The sequence below is a fragment of the Ailuropoda melanoleuca genome, chromosome 16 (genome assembly GCF_002007445.2).
Source record: "Ailuropoda melanoleuca isolate Jingjing chromosome 16, ASM200744v2, whole genome shotgun sequence".
Taxonomy (NCBI): domain Eukaryota; kingdom Metazoa; phylum Chordata; class Mammalia; order Carnivora; family Ursidae; genus Ailuropoda; species Ailuropoda melanoleuca.
The window spans coordinates 24,132,128-24,154,121 of NC_048233.1; the positions used below are offsets into that span (position 1 = coordinate 24,132,128).

The following is a 21,994-nucleotide window of genomic DNA, read 5'->3' on the forward strand; positions in this document are numbered from 1 at the left end:
GGCCTCCTGGGTTACCTGCAAAGGTAAGTTGTGATGTGCCATTATACTCTGGTAGAGCAGTGAAAGCCACTGGCCCTTTTCCCTGACATGCATAGTACAAATTTATCCTTTTTAGGATGATCATTATTAATACAGTTTCAAAAGCTTTCTTACCAGTTCCCTGGGTCTCATGTTGAAAAGAATTCTTTCCGCATTCTCGCTGTCATGTCTGCTTTCCATAATGGCCAGCAAAAGCTTAGAGGCATTGTTCTAGAGATACAGATTGAGTTAATGCACATGGAAAGCCTAGTTCATAGATTAACGATCTCTGCGTTTGTTTTAATTGACATTACCAGGACCATTTTTTAAAAAACACACAATTTTAAACTGCTAATTTCATTTAGCTAATTCACATTTTAATATAGAAGGTTTTACTTCATTGTCAACACAAAATAAAAATAATGAATCATGAGAGTATGTTACAAAGAATATTTTAAATATTGGCAAAAGGCTGTTTTAAATACAAATTGACTTTATATGTAATGCATTAAAATATACTATTTTCCATCACCATTTTCTAAATAGACATTGCCTTGATGCCATTTTAACAAGATGATAAGGCAAACCAGTATCAATGATGTATTTTATAGAAATGGTATATAATTTAAAGAACTTAGTACAACTGTTTTTCACATGAAACATGAATACATATTAGCATATCAAAATTTTAAATAAATCTGAGCAATAATTACTGAGAATTAATCTATAAAATTTTAAACTCGTGAGTTAGAAGTAAAAAAAAAATTTACTGATAATAGTTTACAGGTGGAACTCCATGGCAGTATATATGCAACATGTTTACCATCTGGGTTGTAGAAGAATAATATTTTGTTTAATAGAGATTAAAAATAGTTTATGTTGTCTTTGATGTTTCTGCTTTGGTTTTTTTTTTTTTTTTTTTTTTTTTTTTTTTTTTTTTTTTTTTTTTTTTTTTTTTTTTAANGATTTTTTTATTTATTTATTTGACAGAGATAGAACAGCCAGCGAGAGAGGGAACACAAGCAGGGGGAGTGGGAGAGGAAGAAGCAGGCTCATAGTGGAGGAGCCTGACGTGGGGCTCGATCCCATAACGCCGGGATCACGCCCTGAGCCGAAGGCAGACGCTTAACCGCTGTGCCACCCAGGCGCCCCTCTGCTTTGGTTTATAATATATATTCTCAAACATTTAAACTGTAGATACCATTAATGTTTCTGATTGAGTTGATTTATAATCCAAAGAATTATAGAAAGTCTCATTACACAAAGCACAATATCCTCAATATTTGGAAAGATGTTTCTTTACACTGTTTTCAATAGCACCGCCCCAGAATTGTGGCAAACTGTGAAATGATAAAAACCACCTGGGAGACAGTTCTACAGTGTTTTTGCAATATTTATTTAGATAAAAATCTCAAGCTCCACACACAGTCTTTGATAGGAGCACAAGAGCAGTAAAGTCAAATGGCTTTAAGATGTTTCTCAGTGACTCAAAATTAACATCTTGTAGGATAAAAACTTGAAGTGAATCAGCTGTTTGATGTATGCAGACATTCACCACATAAAATGTGTTAAATTTATACAAATTAATTTTACTGAGTAGCTAAATACCAAATTCTATTTTGTTCTTTTAGGAGTGCAGCCTAAAGACTATCTTTAAATGACTAAGATTAGGAGCAATGATGTCTAATGATGACGGTAGCAATATCACTGACCCACCCTGAAAAAAAAATTTAGTATTTTGTAAGGGAAGTGGCATTATTTTTTTCTGGTCCATCTTCAATTTTTGCAGATTTGTACCAATCCTAAAATCCATTTTTATAATCTAGCATCTTATACAAACAACATACCTAAAATAATAAGGTTCTAGGATTAGTGGAGAACTTAAATCCTCAGAGCAATCTGAACTGACCCCACAGAATTCAAAGCTAAAACCTGGGCAACACTAACAGTATTGTCTAATGAACCTCACTTAGCAGGCCTGATACATAATAGCTTAAAAATACGTCCAATTTCAGAATACCATTGGTAATATGATTTTTTTCCAATCAGTCTTCTTTTTACACTATGTTGAAAGAACAGAAATCTTGTAAATGACCTGAAATCTGAATCAAATTGAAAGTACAAGAGCCTATATACACTAAGAAATCAAATGTGTGTGTCGATGTTAAAAGAAGATTTTCTTCCAAAGGAAGCTAGAGACCTTTAAAAAAAAAATACCTATTTACAAATTCAAAACTTTGCAGTCACAGATCAGGCATGAAATGTAAATTAAAAATTAAAGGACAAGACATATGCATGAAAAAAATGCATAAGCCTTCATAGTAAATGAGTATATACAGTTAAGTATACTTAAAATTATAAATGAAGGCATAAATGATTAGGCAATTAAATGTAAGGATGAATGATACACAATAAACCTTAATGTAGCATTTTTTAATATGACTTACTCTTTAATGTTATGGAGAATTTATGATTAAAAGCATTCTACCCATGCAAGCCCCCTAAAATCTGCCAATATATATTATTGCTTTATAAGCCTTGTTCTCATATTGGCCATTATATACAAAGCTTCATAGATTGTTTAGAAAGGTACACATGCCTTGTTCTTTAAGTAGAAGACCGTATTTTAAATATTTCAAGTCAAATCCATTCACCTGGTATTTTATATATACCTGGATTTAGCCAACGTCACATTTCGAAAAGATATATGTAAATAGTGGTTAGTAACAAATGAGATTTTAAGTAGTCCTTTTTCAAAAAAGCATTTTCATTTGAATAGCTAAAAATACCTATGTACTGTTAAGTAATACCCCATCATTTAGTTGTTTACAGATATTTGGATCTGTAAATAATCTGTATGTCTATACTTGGTTTTATTTTTTTTTTTTAATACTTTGTTTTAAATTGATGAATCACAGGGCTCCTGGGTGGCTCAGTCAGCTAAGCGTCTGACTCTTGGGTTCAGCTCCGGTCATGATCTTAAGGTTGTGGGATCAAGCCCCACGCCCCACTGAGTGCTCAGCGGGGAGGCTGCTTGTGATTCTCTTTCTCCCTCTTCCTCTCCCTCTGCCCCTCCCCTCTCAAATGAATAAATGAATGAATGAATAAATAAATGAATCACTCAGTATTTTCTTCCATTAAGTTATATTAATTAAAAATGAGATTTAAAGGTACAGTCTTTAGGCCAATAAAGGATTTAAAGAACCAAAGGCCAAGGCTTCTGTATGTTCTTTCTTTACGAATTATGATTAAAGATTGAATTTAAGACGAAATGAACACTTTTCTACTAACTCAACCTAAGCTGTCTGTCACATAGGCTGAGGCTGCTTCACTAACAAAAGCATGATGCTAATGAGGAAAGGGACACAAGTTCAATCTACATAAGGATCACCTTTGTTCTATTCTATGTACAGAAAGACCCAAGGCTTATACATATTGCCAATGAAAACAGTGAAAAAAATAAAAATTCACCTTGTCTTTCCTTGTCTATGGAAAGAAACATTTGCTTATTAGGAGCCCTAGCACAATCTTCACATAATTAGGATATATGTACATTCCATTATACATCTAAATCTATATTTAGAAACCAAATTATAAAAATATCATTCCTATTCTCTCTGGCCATAAATTTACTGATACAAAGTTTAAAGTTAATTATATTTGTTAGGGGCACCTAGGTGGTTGAGTCGGGTAAGTGTCCAACTCATGCTTCTGGCTCAGGTCATGATCTCAGGGTCATGAGATTGAGCCCCCCACAGGCTCCACACTCAGTGCAGAGTCTGCTTAAGATTCTCTCTCTCTCTGGGGCGCCTGGGTGGCTCAGTCATTAAGCGTCTGCCTTTTGCTCAGGGCATGATCCCAGGGTCCTGGGATCGAGCCCTGCGTCAGGCTCCCTGCTCCGCTGGGAGCCTGCTTCTTCCTCTCCCACTCCCCCTGCTGTGTTCCCTCTCTCGCTGTCTCTCTCTCTCTGTCAAATAAATAAATAAAATCTTTAAAAAAAAAAAGTTTCTCTCTCTCTGTCCCTCTGAGCCCCCACCCCTACTCACACATGTGCTCTCTCCAAAAAAAAAAAAAAAAAGAAAAAAAGAATTTGCTCTGATATTGGATGGACCTGTCTTTACAGAAAAATTGCATTTAACCAATGATTTTTTTTTTTTACCTCTTTAACACTAACCACAGTAATGTGGTCTTTAATAATTCATCTATATTGAATATTGTGTCTTTGGATTTGGGATTTATATAGCTTCCTGTGTATATTCACTTGTCTATTTCCATTTAAAGAATAAGTTGGAGAAATTTTTTTAAATTCCACTTTCTTCCTGAGTGCTGATAAATGGAACTACTGGGAAGTATGTGCACAGCTTCAGTTAAAGCAGCTTCTCAAAGGGAGTGTGAAGATCGCTTATAGTATTTGACAAAAAAAAACAAGATTCTGATGGAAAAGAAAACAACTTTTTGAGAGAAGAGAGCCGTGAAACTAAAATGCAGCCCTTCTTTTACATGGTCTAAATCATTGGTACTTGCTACATAGAATTCTGTAGTCAAATGGATTAATAATATATGGCATAATGAGGGGCGCCTGGGTGGCACAGGGGTTGGGCGTCTGCCTTCGGCTCAGGGCGTGATCCCGGTGTTATGGGATCGAGCCCCACATCGGGCTCCTCCGCTATGAGCCTGCTTCTTCCTCTCCCACTCTCCCTGCTTGTGTTCCCTCTCTCGCTGGCTGTCTCTATCTCTGTAGAATAAATAAATAAAATATTTAAAAATAATAATAATAATATATGGCATAATGAATGTTTAACACCTTTTCTTCCTTCATATGATAAAATATGAAATAAAAACAGAGAGAAGTAGTGAAGCAAAGTGGCTACTTACAAGGACTTTCAGTAAAGTACCCTCCAACTGCACATGACCTCAAAGCTTATTTGACGTTTATTAGGGATTTAGTACACATTGTACTTTCACTATTCCTTTCTGTCAATTCATTAGCTGAACAGATGATAATACCTGGGTTTTTACAAGAACTACTTGAAGAGTCAGAGTCAATTCTGAAAGGCAGTTTTATATAGAAAATGTCACTTTTCCCCTCCCCTGAATAATGGATTTACCTTACCTTTAGTTGGAGCACCAGATCCATTCGATATTTACCAAGAGGGTTTATGTCATTTAGAATCAAAGCAATGATGATATCAATCCCATTTGATTCATGGGTAGCAATACATGTCTAGAAAACAAAATGTTTACCAAGCAATGTTTTATTTACAACATAAAACCACTAGAAATCATCTGACATGAAAGAACAGTCACCTCAGTTTTTTGACCTTAAAACAGAATTAAGATGTAACTTTGAGATTAAGTCAACGGTTTAAATTTGACTTATTCTTTCATATTGAATCTTTTAATTGATTAGTACTGATTAAATGCCTTTGAATGCAGAACACTGCAAGAGACAATGTGTGTAAATAGGTATCATTTAAAATGAAGCACTTTTATGGAATTTCAAAGAATTTCAAGAATTAAGTTAATACCCTTTCCGTCAACAAATTCTAATATGCCCTCCAATAGAGGAGTGCCTTAAATTCAGAGTTTTATGATCTGATCTCTCCTGGCTAAGAGAATATTCCCATTTATGAATGGAGTGCCCACTGTGTGTCGGAGGTTTGTAAGTCAATGTCATTGGCACTGATTCAGCGTGTCAGTTTAGCAGCTACTCAATGCTAAGTGAGCCACATGTGCCGCAGCTGCACCTGCTGGGGGGCAGTAGACAAGAAAGACAGGTGCCTTCTAATGTTTTGGGGATATCTGTCAAGTATGGTGGTTGAGGACAAGCTCTGCAGATTCCTTTAAACCTGAATGATTTATACAGGGACCTGACTTGAGGAAAGTTTATAAAACATCCTGAGAGCTAATCAGTGCTTTGAAGGTTGGGGTCTATTGTGCTAGGAACCTGAACTTAACTCGATGGATAGAACTTGAAAATCAGAAACTTGTGGGTTGGAATTTGTGGAACTACACGTTACCATGCAGAAGCCAGCGTCAAGGGGTTTGAAAAAGGGAAAGCCAGGTGAGTTAAATGAGAAAGAGTAAACTTAAGGTAACTCTGAAATGACTGTTATCTTTTAGAATGGGCTTCATTTGTCCCTTTGCACAAAAAATTTTTTACTCCCCCAAGGAAAGGTGTCTTCCATCCATCTTCCACATTTCCTGAGGTTCTTCTGATTATTAAGACACTTGCTAGACTTAGAGGGAATCGATTTGCAGATCATTTCTGGAATTTTCTGGTAACCATCTTTTCTCCCACACATTTTCAGAGGTTGGGGTTCAAATTAAGTATATTTTTAGAGTATGTGGGATTCACATTTATTATCATTATTGATCACTATTTTATCATGTTATTTTAGTATTAGTTTTTACTTTTAGAATTTACCTGACTTAGTAAATTAATTTCAAAACTCAGTTTCATCCTTTTATAGGACCAAAAGTGGGGAATATGTATTTGATATCGTAGATATATATGTTTTTTACCAACAACAAAACCAAGTCTCCAAATTTGTATATTTTACCTTCACTTTAAATGAACAGTTGTTTTCTTGTATCATTACCCTAAGAGACTGAAATATAATCCAGGAAAATCCAGGGCAAAATCTGCAAACTCTTTTACCAGGAAACATGCACATTACAGAGGGGGGAAGTATCCTCACAACAAATTCTTTATGTCAGTAATTGTTGAGTTTTATTCTACAGACCTATGTATGCATATGTGTGTACATGATTATACATATGTGTGTGCATATGTCATAATTTGCAATAGAAAAGCAGCATGGTTTTTTTTTTTTCACTTCTTTTCTATGTTATGCATGGATATTTGGGCTCAATGGCTTCTTTAAGATTTATATCCAGAAAACCACTTGAAAACTCTTTCTTCCAGGCTGAATCCATGCTTGCAATGATAGCCCCGTAACACTTAAGTGGATATGAACAGTCAATTAATAAACTCTAGGGTGACTCCCCTCTCTTTACTAGCTCAAGTGTCCTGTCTTCTATGCCCACAATGTGTCCTTGATATCTGAGAAAATGGAATCAGGCAAACATTCTGGAAGAGAAAGGTGAAATTTTACCCTTGAAAATGTAATGCAGTCAAAAGACCACTCTATTTAGACGCCATCAAAAGTCCTGAGTTTTAAGAATGGCTCTACAATATACCGATTCTGTCGCTCCGAGACCGTGGAACATCAGTTGATCTCTGAGTCAGAACCTATTCATCCACAACATGGGAACAATAAGACCTATTTCATAATTGTCATAAGCTTACTGTGAGTATAAAGGAGATAATGGATACTACACACTGCAGTGGAGTGGGAGAAGCCAAAGGGAGGGTATTCCACAAATCCTGGGAAAGAGTCGCTAAAGATGAAAACTGAGCAACGGTGAAGAAACACATTTCACTCTTTTCGGTAGGTCTGATTTTTATCTGGAACATTTTCATGGGAATTTTCTTTTACGATGAAATTAAATAAAAATAGGGCATAGTATTTGCTAGTCTAGAATTCAGTCTTTGTAAGTTTCGTGAGAAAAGTAAAAATATCTGGCAAAGCAAGAAGAAAGATCCTTTACATGTAGACAAAGCTTGGCTCCTTCACCAGTGTGATCCTTTTGCTAATTAGTCATGAATACTTCTGCGTGAAGAACTGCTTTCACGGTTACCTGATTTTCATGGCATGGGCCCTGGCAATACTCCGTCAAGCTCTCCAGAGTCTGGTTGACCAGCACTACATTCTTCTCATTGATGTAGAGACCCAACAGGCCCAGGCCACCCGTGGTACTTCCACAAATGCAGTCCAAGAACTGAAGGGTCTCACAGACCAGGTTATAATTTGTTTTGTTGTTTTGATTCCTCAAGAAGTTCTGAAGGCAAAAGAAAATATACCTGAGGAGTTAAAAGAAATCACTGTGCTAATTGCTTTTAGCTCTCTCACTATGTGTGTTTTTCTGACTCAAAAATAACCCTATGGCAATGTGGAATGGAATTGCTCTTTGTAAGAGAGGGTTCACGTTTATTAAAGCTCCCCCTAGGTTTAAGAAAAAAGCCTTAAGTTCTTTCCTCAAGAATCTAAATTTATCAGTATAGTTCATAACAATGTCATTATCTTATAACTATCTGGAGAAGGCAAAAAAAAAAAAAGTAGTAGAAAAAGGAGAAGGAAACAAGAAACTAGAAAGAAGTTCATCAGGGAAAGAAGCAATTTTTAAGTAAATGACCCCTTATAAACAGTGCAGTTTCAAACGGTAAACGAAAAAACCATTATGGAGGGCAACTCAGAAGCACCTATTGAAATACTCAGTTAACATACAGTTACACCACCTAAGTTATTACATATAATATGTATAACATCTATATATACATACACACACATATATATATACGATGCATACACACGACTACAAAAAGGTTCACTGCACACTGCTTATAATAGCAAAAACTGGAAACCATACCATATCTATCATAATGCGACTGATTTAACAAGTAATAGTACATCCAAACACTGGAATATTGCAAAGCTATAAAAATGCAGTACTTCAATATGTACTGATATAAACAAAATCTAGTACTACGGTGTATTACTAAATGAAAAGTAACTTGAGGGAACATTACAAAATCTGCATTTTTAAAAAAGAGTTTACATGTACAGATCAATTTGCTTCTATGTGCATAAAAATCCCTGGAAGGAAGTACAATCTGTTAACAGTAATTTCTTTGGAGCAGTAAACCTAGTGAAAGGTAAGCAGAGAGGGAAACTTTTATTTTTACTTATTACTTATTTTTATTAATTTAATTTATTATTTAATTTACTTATTTGAATTTATTTCCACAATTTTCTTTTTTTTTTTTTTAAGTTTTTGTGTGTGATTTCTTCCCAGTTTTTTATTATGGCATAAAATTTACTATCTTAAACACCTTTAAGTGTACAGTTTAGTGGTATTAAATATATTCATAATGTTGAGCTACCATCACCATCGTCCAATTCTAGAACTCTTTTCATCTTGTAAAACTAAAACTCTGTACCTATTAACAACTCCTCATTTGTCCCTCCTCCCTCCCCCTGGCAACCACTACTCTACTTTGTCTCTCTCGTTTTGACTGCTCTAAGTATGTCATATAAATAGAATCACGCAGTATTTGTCTTTTTGTGACTAATTCATTTCACTTGAGGCATAATGTCTCAAGGATCATACATGCTGTAGCACATGTCATAATTTCCTCCCTTTGTGAGGCTGACTAATATTCCATTATACGCATATACCACATTTTGTATACCCATCAGTCGGTGGACACTGGGTTGCTTCCACATATTAGCTATTGTGAATAATTCTACCATCTATTCTATTAAAACAAAACTATTTTAAAGATTTTATTTATTTATTCAAGAGAGAGAGGAAGAGCTTGCAAGTGGAGGGGAGGAGCAGAGGGGGAAGGGGAGGGAGGGGGAAAGAATATCAAGCAGACTCCCCGCTGACTGCAGAGCCCAATGTGGGGTTTGATCTCATGACCCTAAGATCACCACCCCAGCTGCAACCAAGAGTTGGCCACTTAACTGAGACTCCCGAGTGCCCCAAAACTGTTTTGTAAGAGCATTTTCCAAATTGCTTGATCCCACACTCCTATTAGAAAAACATTTGATCAGATACTATCTATCTCTCTCCTACATAGACAGACCAAATGAATCAGGACAAGCATGTAGGTGCATCCCAGCATCCTCCCTCTGGAAGTAGCCTTTGCCTACCACAGCTCGGCAGCAGCCCTCTCACATTGTGGTAGGGTGGCCCACAAGACTCACAGTTTCTACCAGTCACAAATTCCTGAGCTTCTCCTCTCCTTAGAGGATATTTAATTCAATTTGTGTGAATCTACCATCTCTTACCAATTCAGAACACCTCCACTCTAGGCTCTCACTAGAGAACACAGCTTCAAACTCTGCTCTCCCTAGTCCTGAATATGTGCTCTTAGAGACGATTTCACCGTTCGTGTAGTTACACCATGTGACATAAGCAATGCACAAATAATGCAAAAAACAAAAGGCCAAAATTCCTAGGTGCCCCTCAGTCCATCCATTTGACAAAGAAAAATGTCCCAAAGAAGATGTAAGACCAGGACTATATTCATCTACAAAGGTATCAACCTTTACTGTCCTAAAAAATCCTCTTCTATATTAACTGTTTCTAATGAAGACATATAAATATAGTCTGTATCCTCACTCAAGATATATGAATTGAGTTGGAAATGATTAAAGTCCCAGTATCTATAAAACCATGAAAGGCAGGGGCGCCTGCATGGCTCAGTTGACTAAGCATCTGACTCTTGCTTTTGGCTCAGGTCACGATCTCAGGGTCTTGAGATCAAGCCCTGAGTTGGGCTCCATGCTTAGCAGAGAGTCTGCTTGAAATTCTCTCTCTCTCCCTCTGCCCCTGTCCCCCTCTTTCTAAAAAATAAATAAATCCTTAAAAAAAAGACTATGAAAAAGGTATAGATGAGGCAAATGTGACCTTCCTCAACAAATACCAAAATACTAGGATTAGATGATGCTAATTGAGGCTAAAAAGATGTGAGTTGTGGATGTGAAGGACGATAATATATGAGCCTGATTTTTTCATGCATAAAGGAATTTTCCCTTCATTTTTCTTCACTTAGATACAAATGTTTCTTCCCAACTCAGAAGAACACTATTGGTTTTATTGATGATCTCTCCAAAACGACACACTAGTTTTTTTTTCCATAATAATATTTTTATTATGTTATTCACCATACAGTACATCCCTGGTTTCTGATGTAAAGTTCGATGATTCATTAGTTGCACATAACACCCAGTGCACCATGCAATAAGTGCCCTCCTTACTACCCATCACCAGCCTATCCCATCCCCTACCCCCAGTTTTATTTGAATTTAGTTACCTACAATCATAGGCTGTCTTCTCAGCTTTTACGCAAAGTAGAACAAATACCTGCAGTTCCCTGTTGTGATTCTCACAGAGCAACTGAAGAAACCTCAGTATGGGCTGCATGATGGCAATCGCAGGACTCATTGCTACTTCCTCCGCAGAATTTTCCTCAGCGTTTCCCACTTCCGATCCCGCACACATGATGTCTATTTCTGGATCCATTTCCCTTCGGTACGCATAGTATGCTTTGGACGTTGCCGAAGAAGCTTCTGTTAGTTGCCCTTTCATTCCCTCTTTCAAAAGTAATGATGAATCTCTTACTGAAATAAAACAGCACTCTTATATTTCTGAATTAACTTCCTTTTGCTAATTAAAAAACAAGACAACCAATTACTCAAATTCTCTAACAATTGAATTAAAAATCATTTGACACGAGGTGCAATAATTTCTCCAAAACAATCTGAAGGAGAAACTAAAATATTAAATTTGCACAGGACATTAAAAAAAAAAGATCTTAATGCTTCGCCAATTTTAGAAGGGCTCGTGCCTTTCCGATAAAGTATGAGAATTCTTGAATACAAGAAGGTGGGAAAAACAGGGCAAACTTCAAAACCTTAATGTTTATATGATTTGTATATACTTTGCCAATGACCAAGAATCTTTCATTAGGGTATGGTGCTGTAATTTCTGTTCTTAAAGTCTGGACTTCACGAACACTCCAAAGGTTTGGGCAATTGGCTCTTTACTGTGCATTCCACAATGAAGCCAAACAGTCTCATGTCACTAGTTGCTTTGCACCGATAACACCTTGTTTGAGTTTGGTCCTGCACAGCTGTTTCAGGGTCAGCCCCATGGCCATAACAATTTAAGAATGGAGCTCCGTACACAGAACCACAGTTGGGATAATGAGACTAAGGTAAGTGAGATGACAAAGATCAGTGAGACTTAAAAGTTGTGTGACTTTCTGTTCTCTCTTCCCCCAAGTACTGAAATATTTCTTTACCTCTCATTCGTGGACCAGACGTCATCAATTCATTGTCATCATCCCTTTTTTTGTTCCCTAAGTCTATGGTGTTAACTGTCACTGTTGATCTTATCTCTTTCTGAGCAGCCTTCGTTCGGTCATACAGAACTTTGAAGAATTTTTCTGACTTTTTTTGTTCATGCAACTGCTGATAGAAGGAATACTGCAAGAAAACGTATTTTAATATATTAATGCCTAAGGAGAGAAAAATAGTGCTTGTGTGCTTGAAATAAACATAAACATCATGGATAAAAGCACACACTTAATGCGCTGCCCATTATTATTTCATAAATTAGCAGCTTTTACCAGTCTCCTGTACTATTTAGCATATACTCATAATAGCTTGTATTTGCTTAGCACTTTCCGCTAAAATCCAATATATTTTCCTGTTATTGCATTCATCCTTACTGATGATTTTATTTTAAAAATTTACAAGGGCACTGTAAGAAGTTGTATGCAAAGAGCCCCTTGATTTTTTATATTACTATAAACCCATTCTTGATTCAACACATATTTATTGAGTGCCTACTATGTGCCAGGCCCTGTCAGCTACTAGGGATAGAACGAAAAGGAAAAGCCACCACAATCCCTGCCCTCCTGAGTTTGTCACCTAGAGTGGAAAACAGCCACTAATCCAATGACCATCCTGTGTAAATGTGAGTTTACACAGAGTTACAAGGAGTTATTTTTCTCTTTATCTAAATTACAGTACATTTAATTTAGAATGTGTTGCCATGGCAGCCTCACTCAGAGGAACCCACTGATAGACAGGCACTAAGCTTTGTGGTACTTCATTAGCTACATTGCTCTGCATGGGGTCTAGGACAAGCCTGCCATAAAATGTCTGAAACGGATTCTGCTTTAGGAGTGAATAATGATGTAGAAAGGATTCAACACCAAAATGATGATAAAATATATCATAGTGAGTGGTAGAAATACTGAACCTTGAAAATATCTGCCTAATCACTGTCTGCTTAGTGACTTATGGAAGTATCCAGAAGAGGTAGGAGATGGGAAAGGTGGTACACTCCAGAGAAGACAGAATTTGTCCTGGGTGGGGAAATTGTCTGTTACTAATATGAAAATCATGGGATAGGCACAATATATACAAGAGAAATAAAGTAAAAAAATTAATAAAGATAATAATTCTAGTAACTGTACTGATTAAAAGACAGTTATATAACCTTGATGAGAGACAGTGTGAAGAAAACATACGAAAAACAATGACTCCCAGATCAAGTACAATTGAACCATAATCCATTAAATATAAACAGACAATTTTGGTGAGTTTGGCTCCCATACATAGGCTATCCTAAAAGAATGCCAGGAACCATGACCCACAGGTCCTGGGACTTTCAGATAAGACTCTAATGACATCAGGTCTTGAAATGGATGCCTGTCCTGCAATTTTCAATACAGGCAATGTGTGCGTACAGAGCAATTTATGAAGCCTAGGAGTCGGCTTCATACCTACAAGGGGAAGCTCTAAGCAGAAGGCTAGCAACCCCTCAAGAAAGCAGGGCAAAAAGTCACAGTAACCATAGCAACTACAGTGAAACAGTGAAGCTGTTTCTGTTAATTCAAAGGATAAACGCAGCACTTACAGACCTCTCCAGTCCCACAAATTAAGCTGATGCTTGTACTCTAATATTTCCAATATAATCAGGTTAGAAGGTGAAAGGAGGTTCCAATATATTAATGAGGAAGTTACAGGAACTTTGTGGCTCTATTAAAACAAAGTTTTATGATTTATTTAGTTCCTTGAAATACATTATCTCATTGATACTTTCAGTACAACTGAGTGATAAATAATAAGTATTCTTATTTCCATTTTACAGATCAACTAAGATAAAGTTTAGTAAAGTAAATGACTTGCCCAATATCACATAAGTAGTAGGTGGTAAAGCTAGGATTTAAATCTAGATTCTCTGACTCTAAATCATTAAAGTTATTAAAACAACCTCTTAAGCTCAAAATAACAGGTTACTTACACAGACTCCACCTTTTTAAAACTGGGGCACTACAAAGCTGAACAGTATGACTTTAATAAAGATAAAAAGCATGTTTTATATATGTGTGTATATAATCTCAACAGGCAGCATAAGGATTTCTCTCGTGAAAGATACAGTTTTTGATTAGAAAACTACTTCCATGAGCTTCAGAGTATAAAGGGAAACTCTGAGGTTTTTTCAGGAACCAAGGCTAATGGGTCACCAAAAAAAAAAAAAAGAGCATGGACCCTGGAGCCAGACTGCATGGGTTTGAGTCCTGACTCTATCTGTAACTAGCCATGTGAGCTCAATAAGGAGCTTAGACTGTCTATCTCCTTCTTTGGTAAGATGAGATAACATATGTTACCTCATCAGTTGTTGTGAGAATTAACCAAGTCAGTACATGGAAAGCACGAAAAACAGTGCCTGGTATTTAGCAGGCATTACTTTTATTAGTGTTATTATTAGTGTTCAGTTCAAAGTTACATGCTAGTATCTCCCTTCTGCTCCCCTTCAACCAATCTTTAATAATGTATATTACATATATAAATTGGCTTATGTAGCTAGAAAGGTAGGGCTGTCAAGCATTAGTGCCTAAGGGCACTGTGAGAATGTAAACCTGTGCTGCCCCCTCCCCACCCCTGGGACTGGCAGGAATCTCGGGGAGGAGTGCGTTTTGGACTGCCCAAGGGCAAGAAATAGGATTCAAGCTGACCTCAGTGAGACCTTTTAGAGATGGGAGCACATAGCCGCTATCTGGGTTATACAGTGATGTAGAAAACTGACAAACCGAAATAGGGGCTGGCTAGTAAATGACATTGTCATAACCTATCTTCAAAAAAGGCTTTCATAAACAAAAATAATTTAATGCTATTTCATCAGAAAATATTTGCTGAATGGTGATAAAGCGCTGTAGCTAGAAGAAATAGGACATGATCTACTTTGAGAAAGATGAAATTTAATTGGAGAGGCAANAAAAAGGCTTTCATAAACAAAAATAATTTAATGCTATTTCATCAGAAAATATTTGCTGAATGGTGATAAAGCACTGTAGCTAGAAGAAATAGGACATGATCTACTTTGAGAAAGATGAAATTTAATTGGAGAGGCAAAATGTCATTCAAATAACAACAAAACAAAATAGCATAGGCAGAGGGCCAAATGGATATTAAGAAAGCAAATGTTACGGGAGCTCAGAAAAAGGAGTGGTTGTCAAGGCTCGAGCCAGATGGGGAAGACTTTGGGAAGGGAGTAGAATCTGATTCAAACCATTTATTCATACAGCCATCACTCCTGAACATTTATTGGGCCAAACATGGTGTCAGAAACAAGGGATGCAAAGATGAACACCATGTGGTCTCAATTGTTAAGGATTCATAATTTGCTAGACAGAGCCTGATACACCCATGAAAAGGCACAATCAAGTGGCAGAAAGGCCACTGAAGACATCTGCAGGATACAGCAGGGGCATGCAGGAATTAGTGGACAACTCTGCCTAGAGGGACATGGGATCGGAAAAGGCTTCCAAGAGAAGTTCATGAGTCAGATCCTCCTAGAGGAGAAAGCAATGTGAGAAATAATATGACATGTATGAGGAACTACGAAGAGCTCAGTATAGCTGATGCACAGGAAAGAGGATGGAGGAGGGAGGAGGTGGAAAAAGAAAGGAAAATGTGAAGAGAGGAAATCATGAAGGATCTTATGGACTGTGTTAGGGAGTTTCTGCCTTTATAGGGCAAGTGACTGACTTTAAGCAGGAGAATAACGTGGTTTTTTGGAAAGATACCTTTGCATGCAAAGTAGAGAACAATTTGGAAAAGTGCAAAACTGGGATCAGGGATACCTCCTGGAAGACCTTGTGGCCCAGAAAAGATAAGAAGCCTGGGTAATGAGGGCTGGCTATGCAGAGACTGAAAGCAGAATGTGGATATGAGAGATGTTAGCAGGGCAGAATCATCAGAGGTTGGCCTTCAATGAGATGCTCAGGAAGGGAGTAAGGGTGAGTTAGCTGAGGTCAAGGTGGGCTTTAAGCTTCTGGCCAGACATCTGTGTGGATGGACTGCCAATCACTGAGGGAGGCTAAGTATTAGAAGGAGTGGGTGGATGGAGAACAACAGTGGATTCAGTCTGAGCCACATTGAGTTTAAGGTACTAGTGGGACATTCCATGAAACATTCTGGAAGACAGCTGGATGTAGAGTCTAGAAGTGCATCAAGTGAGTAGAGAATCATCAGCATAGAATGGAAGTTAAAGATGCAGAAATGAATGAGGTCAGGCTGTGGGAACAAGCAAACTAAACAGAGGAGAGCCCAAAGAAACGTGAGAGGTGTCAGGCNGTTTAAGGTACTAGTGGGACATTCCATGAAACATTCTGGAAGACAGCTGGATGTAGAGTCTAGAAGTGCATCGAGTGAGTAGAGAATCATCAGCATAGAATGGAAGTTAAAGATGCAGAAATGAATAAGTCAGGCTGTAGGAACAAGCAAACTAAACAGAGGAGAGCCCAAAGAAACGTGAGAGGTGTCAGGATTCAAGAGTTAAGTAGATCAAGAGAAGCTTTCACAGAAGACTAAGAAGAAATGGCAGGAGATAAAACGAGAAGAGAGTGGTGAACCAAGACCTAAGTTGAAAATCAGAGAGGGAGACAAACCATGAGAGACTCTGGACTCTGGGAAACAAACTGAGGATTACCGAAGAGAGAGGAGTGGGAGGATGGGGTAACCAGGTGATGGGTATTAAGAAGGGCACATNATCAGAGAGGGAGACAAACCATGAGAGACTCTGGACTCTGGGAAACAAACTGAGGATTACCGAAGAGAGAGGGGTGGGAGGATGGGGTAACCAGGTGATGGGTATTAAGAAGGGCACATGTGGTGATGAACACTGGCTGTTACACGCACCTGATGAATTCTTGAACGCTACGTCAAAAACTAACGATGTACTATATGTGGGCTAACTGAATATAAAAATTTTTTTNCTTGTGTTCCCTCTCTCGCTGGCTGTCTCTGTCTCTGTCAAATAAATAAATAAAAATCTTAAAAAAAAAAATAAAAAAAAAAAAGAAGGGCACATGTGGTGATGAACACTGGCTGTTACACGCACCTGATGAATCCTTGAACGCTACGTCAAAAACTAACGATGTACTATATGTGGGCTAACTGAACATAATTTTTTAAAAAACAGGAAAAAAGAAAGAAAAGGTTTCAAAAACAAATAAAAATCAACAGTGGCAACTACCACAGAAACATCATATGAAAAAGTACTGAGAAGTATTTGGGCTCTAAAGAGGTGCAGGGACCTTGTCGGAGTTTGAAAGTGGAACAGGCACTTTCTGGCAGAAGCTGGCTTATTCTGCAGCAATATGCAGACATAAATGAATGTAAATATGTAGGTAGGGTCCAAGATGATCTCATTGGATGACCCTCCGTGGTCCAGTAACAGGAATCTGGAAGGCACTTTAATTGCAAGGATTGCTTCTATCTAGAGATTAAAAATAAAAAAAGCCTTCACTACTGTCTGGACAATCTATATCCCACATTATGTAGTTGCCTAGACAATTTCTTTAGAAAGTCCCAACTGAATCTCTGGTTGTAGAAGACAAGACCCTTTCCAAGAAAACCCACACAAACCCCTCCACCACCCACTTCCCCAACTTCCCTCAGAGGAATCTGTGTCGCAGCTTCAATACCACAAGAATTGTCAAGATGTTGTTCAATTAAGCAGTATCAGTGTTTCGGTTTGTTTTCTGGTCACTGTGACATCTGCTGTGCACGAGGCCTTTCTTTCTAAAACTACCTGCCGTTGGATATAGTGAAACTCCTGTTTTTCATTGCCTTTGTTGGATTAATAAAGGAACTATCCTAGTTTTCAATTAGATGTGGCTTCCATTTGCCCTGAATAGGAAAAGTGGATTCTGAAATTTCCAATTAGTTGTAAGCATAGTTTCCTTCTCCAACCAAGACAAACGCAGAAAGAGTAGGTGAGCGAGTGTTGGGACTGGGAGGAAGATGCGTGTTCTCTGAGAATACTCCCCGGCTCTGCTCTCAGGCCCCTGCCCTCCCCCCCGCCAAGGTGTTTTGCCTTTGGAGTGGTGGAGCCCAGAGCACTTGGTAGGAGTTTCAAAGTGAAATGTGTGCCTTCTGGAAATGGGGGTGTGATGATGCCTGAGTGCAGAATAGATAAATGGCTGCTTTCAACTCACTCCTGAGCTGAAAGAACAAATGAAATGGTTCTTCTCTTCCCGGACCAGTGAAAATTCACTTACTCAGAGGCATCAGGGTAATAAGCACTGGGAGATTTGGGCATCAAGTAAAAGTGCCCTTCTAAGCGTCTAAAAAAAGTAAATGGGAGGGGCTGTGCTGGGAGGGGTGGTATTGAAACCGGTTATAATGCCAAAGATGGTGTGAGGCATTTATGTATTTATTTATTTTTACATTTAAGTCTTAGATGAGTCAAAATGTTGTTTTTATCTGCTGAAGGTAGGCCTGAAATTTCCCTAAACAAATCAGAATTTCTGGTATAATGTCAGAAAGGAAGCTTCTAAGGAATGTTCTGCTTCACTGAATAATTTGTGAAGGTCTGCAGTTTCTACAGTAAATCAAATATAAGGAAAATGTGATACAAGGTTGTTGGTTTTTTGTTTTTTTTAAAGATAGTCATGAGAAGCGAAAAGAAAAAGACATTACTTTCCTTGGTTTCTATGACAAGTAAATAAGAAACACGAATAGCCAACGTATTGCTCATCATGATAAAGAGGTACCTGAGTCTGTGTATTTCCTCCCTCGAGCAAGGCAATGCCAAGTAAAATGCCTTCTGAAAAAATTCTGTCATTTTTGGTGTTCACTATAACATCAATGACAAGTTCTGATGCACCTTCTTTATCCAGCAGACACTGAATATCTGACATTGATATCCCCATCTTATCCGAATCTTGTCCAGAAAAGCTCCCTGTGATTAGGACAATGAAATAAGTAAATCTTAATTACAGACATTATTAGCACATAAGGTTTTAGAATTCTTAGATCTTAGGGTATTATTTATCATTGGAATTTTTTCCCTTCAGCATTAAATATCACAGAAGCTAGGGTTTAAAAAAATGTCAAAAGTTTGTAAAAACATAGCTTTCTAATCAATGTATGACACCTGTAATTAAGTATTTTTTCTTAATAATACTCTAGAAAAAGAAAACTAGCTTTATTTTTGTCCTTAATTTACATATTAAGAAATTATGACATAGTTTACTATTTTCCAGAGTCAAAGAGCAAAATTAGATGTTCAAATCAGTTGTGTTATGAATGTAAAATTTTGTACAATGATTTTTAATAGGGCTTTTTGAGTGAATTTTTTGTATTTGTTCTATTTTAAGTAAAATGCTAGCATAACACCAGTGTGAAGACATGTGACCAGAACCCCCAGAATGATGAGAAAATGATCAGTCTTACCACCCCCTTGTGCAGATTTGCAGTAGGTTCCAGACAGGTGTCCGTTCATCCCGACTCCATAGTCTCCTTTAAAGTAGCGATTCAGGAGTATTTTTCTTAATGTGTTACCCTAATATAAAGGATAAGAAAAGGTGTTTCTTATTGTTTTTTTTTTCTTAATGAAAAGGGAAAGTATCAGTACATTAAAATGCCACTTAAAATGCATTTTATCAATGATGGCGAGACACGGAAAAATTTTTATACAGCATAATATTTTCTGAGACAGAAATTTGCAAATGTTTCCCAAGAAAATAATAATGATTTTGCTTCTCCCAGAAATAAAGTATAGTATTTTCAACAAAACGTACTGGGGAAATCACAATAGATTGTACTAGGAAAACTTATGTACTGTAAATTTAAGATTGCCTTGAAAGCTGAGGGTCTTAGTGTTGTTAAGAATATTAGTGATGCCCAGGGAAATAAAGACCAAAACTACAATGAGAGACCACCTCACACCAGTCAGGATGGTTAAAATTAACAAGTCAGAAAACAACAAACATTGGCGAGAATGAGGAGAAAAGGGAACCCTCTTACACTGCTGGTGGGAATGCAAGCTGGTACAGCCACTCTGGAAAACAGTATGGAGGTTCCTCAAGAAGTTAAAAAAAGAGCTACGTATGACCCAGCAATTGTAGTGCTAGGTATTTACCCAAAAGATACAAACATAGTGATCCAAAGGGGCACCTGCACCCCAATGTTTATAGCAGCAATGTCCACAACATCCAAACTACGGAAAGAGCCCAGACGTCCATCAACAGATGAATGGATAAAGAAGATGTGGTGGATTACTCGGACATCAAAAAAATGAAATCTTACCACTTGCAATGAGGTGGATGGAACTAGAGGGTGTTATACTAAGCGAAGTAAGTCAGTCAGACAAAGACAAGTATCATATGATTTCACTCATATGTGAAATTTAAGAAACAAAACAGAGGATCATAGGGGAAGGGAGAGTAAAATAAAATAAGACAAAACCAGAGAGGGAGACGAACCAAAAAAGACTCTTAACCTTAGGAAAAAAACGGAGGGTTGCTGCAGGGGAGGGAGGTGGGGGGATGGGGTAACTGGGTGACGGACATTAAGAAGGGCACGCAGTGTAATGAGCACTGGGTGTTATATGCAACTGACGAAGCACTGAACTCTACCTCTGAAACTAATAATACGCTATATGTTAATTTAAAAAAAGAATATTAGTGACGCCTAAAGAAAACACGGCTTAATAAACACCCTAAGAATTAGGAACCCAAAGCCCTACTTAAAGGAGCTTAGTAAAAAGAGCTAGGAAAGTGGTGGGTATACAGTCAGTGCTCCAAAAATTACACTTGATAAGACAGTGAATTATATTTAAATTCCAAGGGCTTTATTCAGAAGATAATGGGTAAAAGACAGTGTATTCCTTTATAAAACATGTAATTAAAAAATTCCTAAGTCCTCAATCTTATACTGGTTACAAGACATTTTTAAAATACTATATGTTGCTATAAGAAATCCAGATAACTCCAAATCTTCCATTTTATTGGTTTTATTGGTTCTTATTTCACAAGAGTGATTTTAAGGTATTATTTAAAGAATACTTTTAAAAAAAGATTTTATTTATTTATTTGAGAGAGAGAGCACACACAAGCGAGAGAGAGAGAGAGAGAGAGAGAGAGAGAATGAGCAGGGGGGAGGGGCAGAGGGAAAGGGAGAAGCAGACTCCCCGCTGAGCAGGGAGCCCGATGCAGGACAGGATCCCAGGACTCTGGGATCATGACCTGAGCCAAAGGCAGATGCTTAACTGACTGAGCCACGCAGGCGCCCCTAAAGAATACTTCTAAAAACTAACACAGCAACTACTGAGGTGTTAGTCCTATATTGCGGGTAAGGACACTGGAGCCCAAGAGTTCAGGTAACTGGGCGCGGATTATTCAGCGAACAGGTGGTACAGCAAGACCATCACTCAGTGCTTGACTGCGCCCTGAACCGTGCTTCACACCCCTCCCCAGGCACAACTGGTGGCGTGACGCTGTGACATGTGGCCTCACTGCTCCTTCTCTCTCTCTCACGCTCTGGTCATACTTCCCTCTCAAGACCTGAGGTTTTATCCTCAGCTCTCTTCTTGTGCTGCTCTCCTCATCTTTCCTCTCCCCGTCAGCAATTTTATCTGATCCCTGGTTGCACAACCCCTTCGGCAGTCTGACTGCCAAATGTCTTTCTTCTGGCTCGACCTGGCTCTCCTAAGCTTCTCATCCTGTTTCCACTTAGATTTCCTTATCTTCATCTGGAGATTCTATTGGCACCTCAAACTCGATTTTTCACAATGTAATGGTCTCCTCTATTTTTTTTTCTCTTTTTCTTGAAGTATAATTAACAGACAGTGTTATGTTAGTTTCAGGGGTACAATATAGGTGATTCAACAACTGTATACATTACTCAGTGCTCATCAAGGTAAGTGTACTCTTAATCCCCTTTAGCTATTCCACCCGTCTCCCCACTCACCTCCCCTCTGGCAACCACAAGTTTGTTCTCTGTATTTAAGAGTCTGTTTCTTTGTTTGTCTCTGCTTT

At 37.7% G+C, this 21,994-nt stretch overlaps 1 protein-coding gene across 1 annotated transcript in view; it reads right to left on the reverse strand.

The window, feature by feature from the left end:
* The window catches only part of ITPR2 (inositol 1,4,5-trisphosphate receptor type 2), a 494,278-nt gene that overhangs the window by 145,125 nt on the left and 327,159 nt on the right, over nt 1–21,994 (reverse strand). Inside the window, 7 exon segments of the mRNA XM_034646080.1 lie at nt 154–249; nt 5,132–5,242; nt 7,723–7,923; nt 11,017–11,273; nt 11,957–12,140; nt 18,728–18,915; nt 19,410–19,518. Of these exon segments, the coding sequence (XP_034501971.1) occupies nt 154–249; nt 5,132–5,242; nt 7,723–7,923; nt 11,017–11,273; nt 11,957–12,140; nt 18,728–18,915; nt 19,410–19,518 (1,146 nt within the window).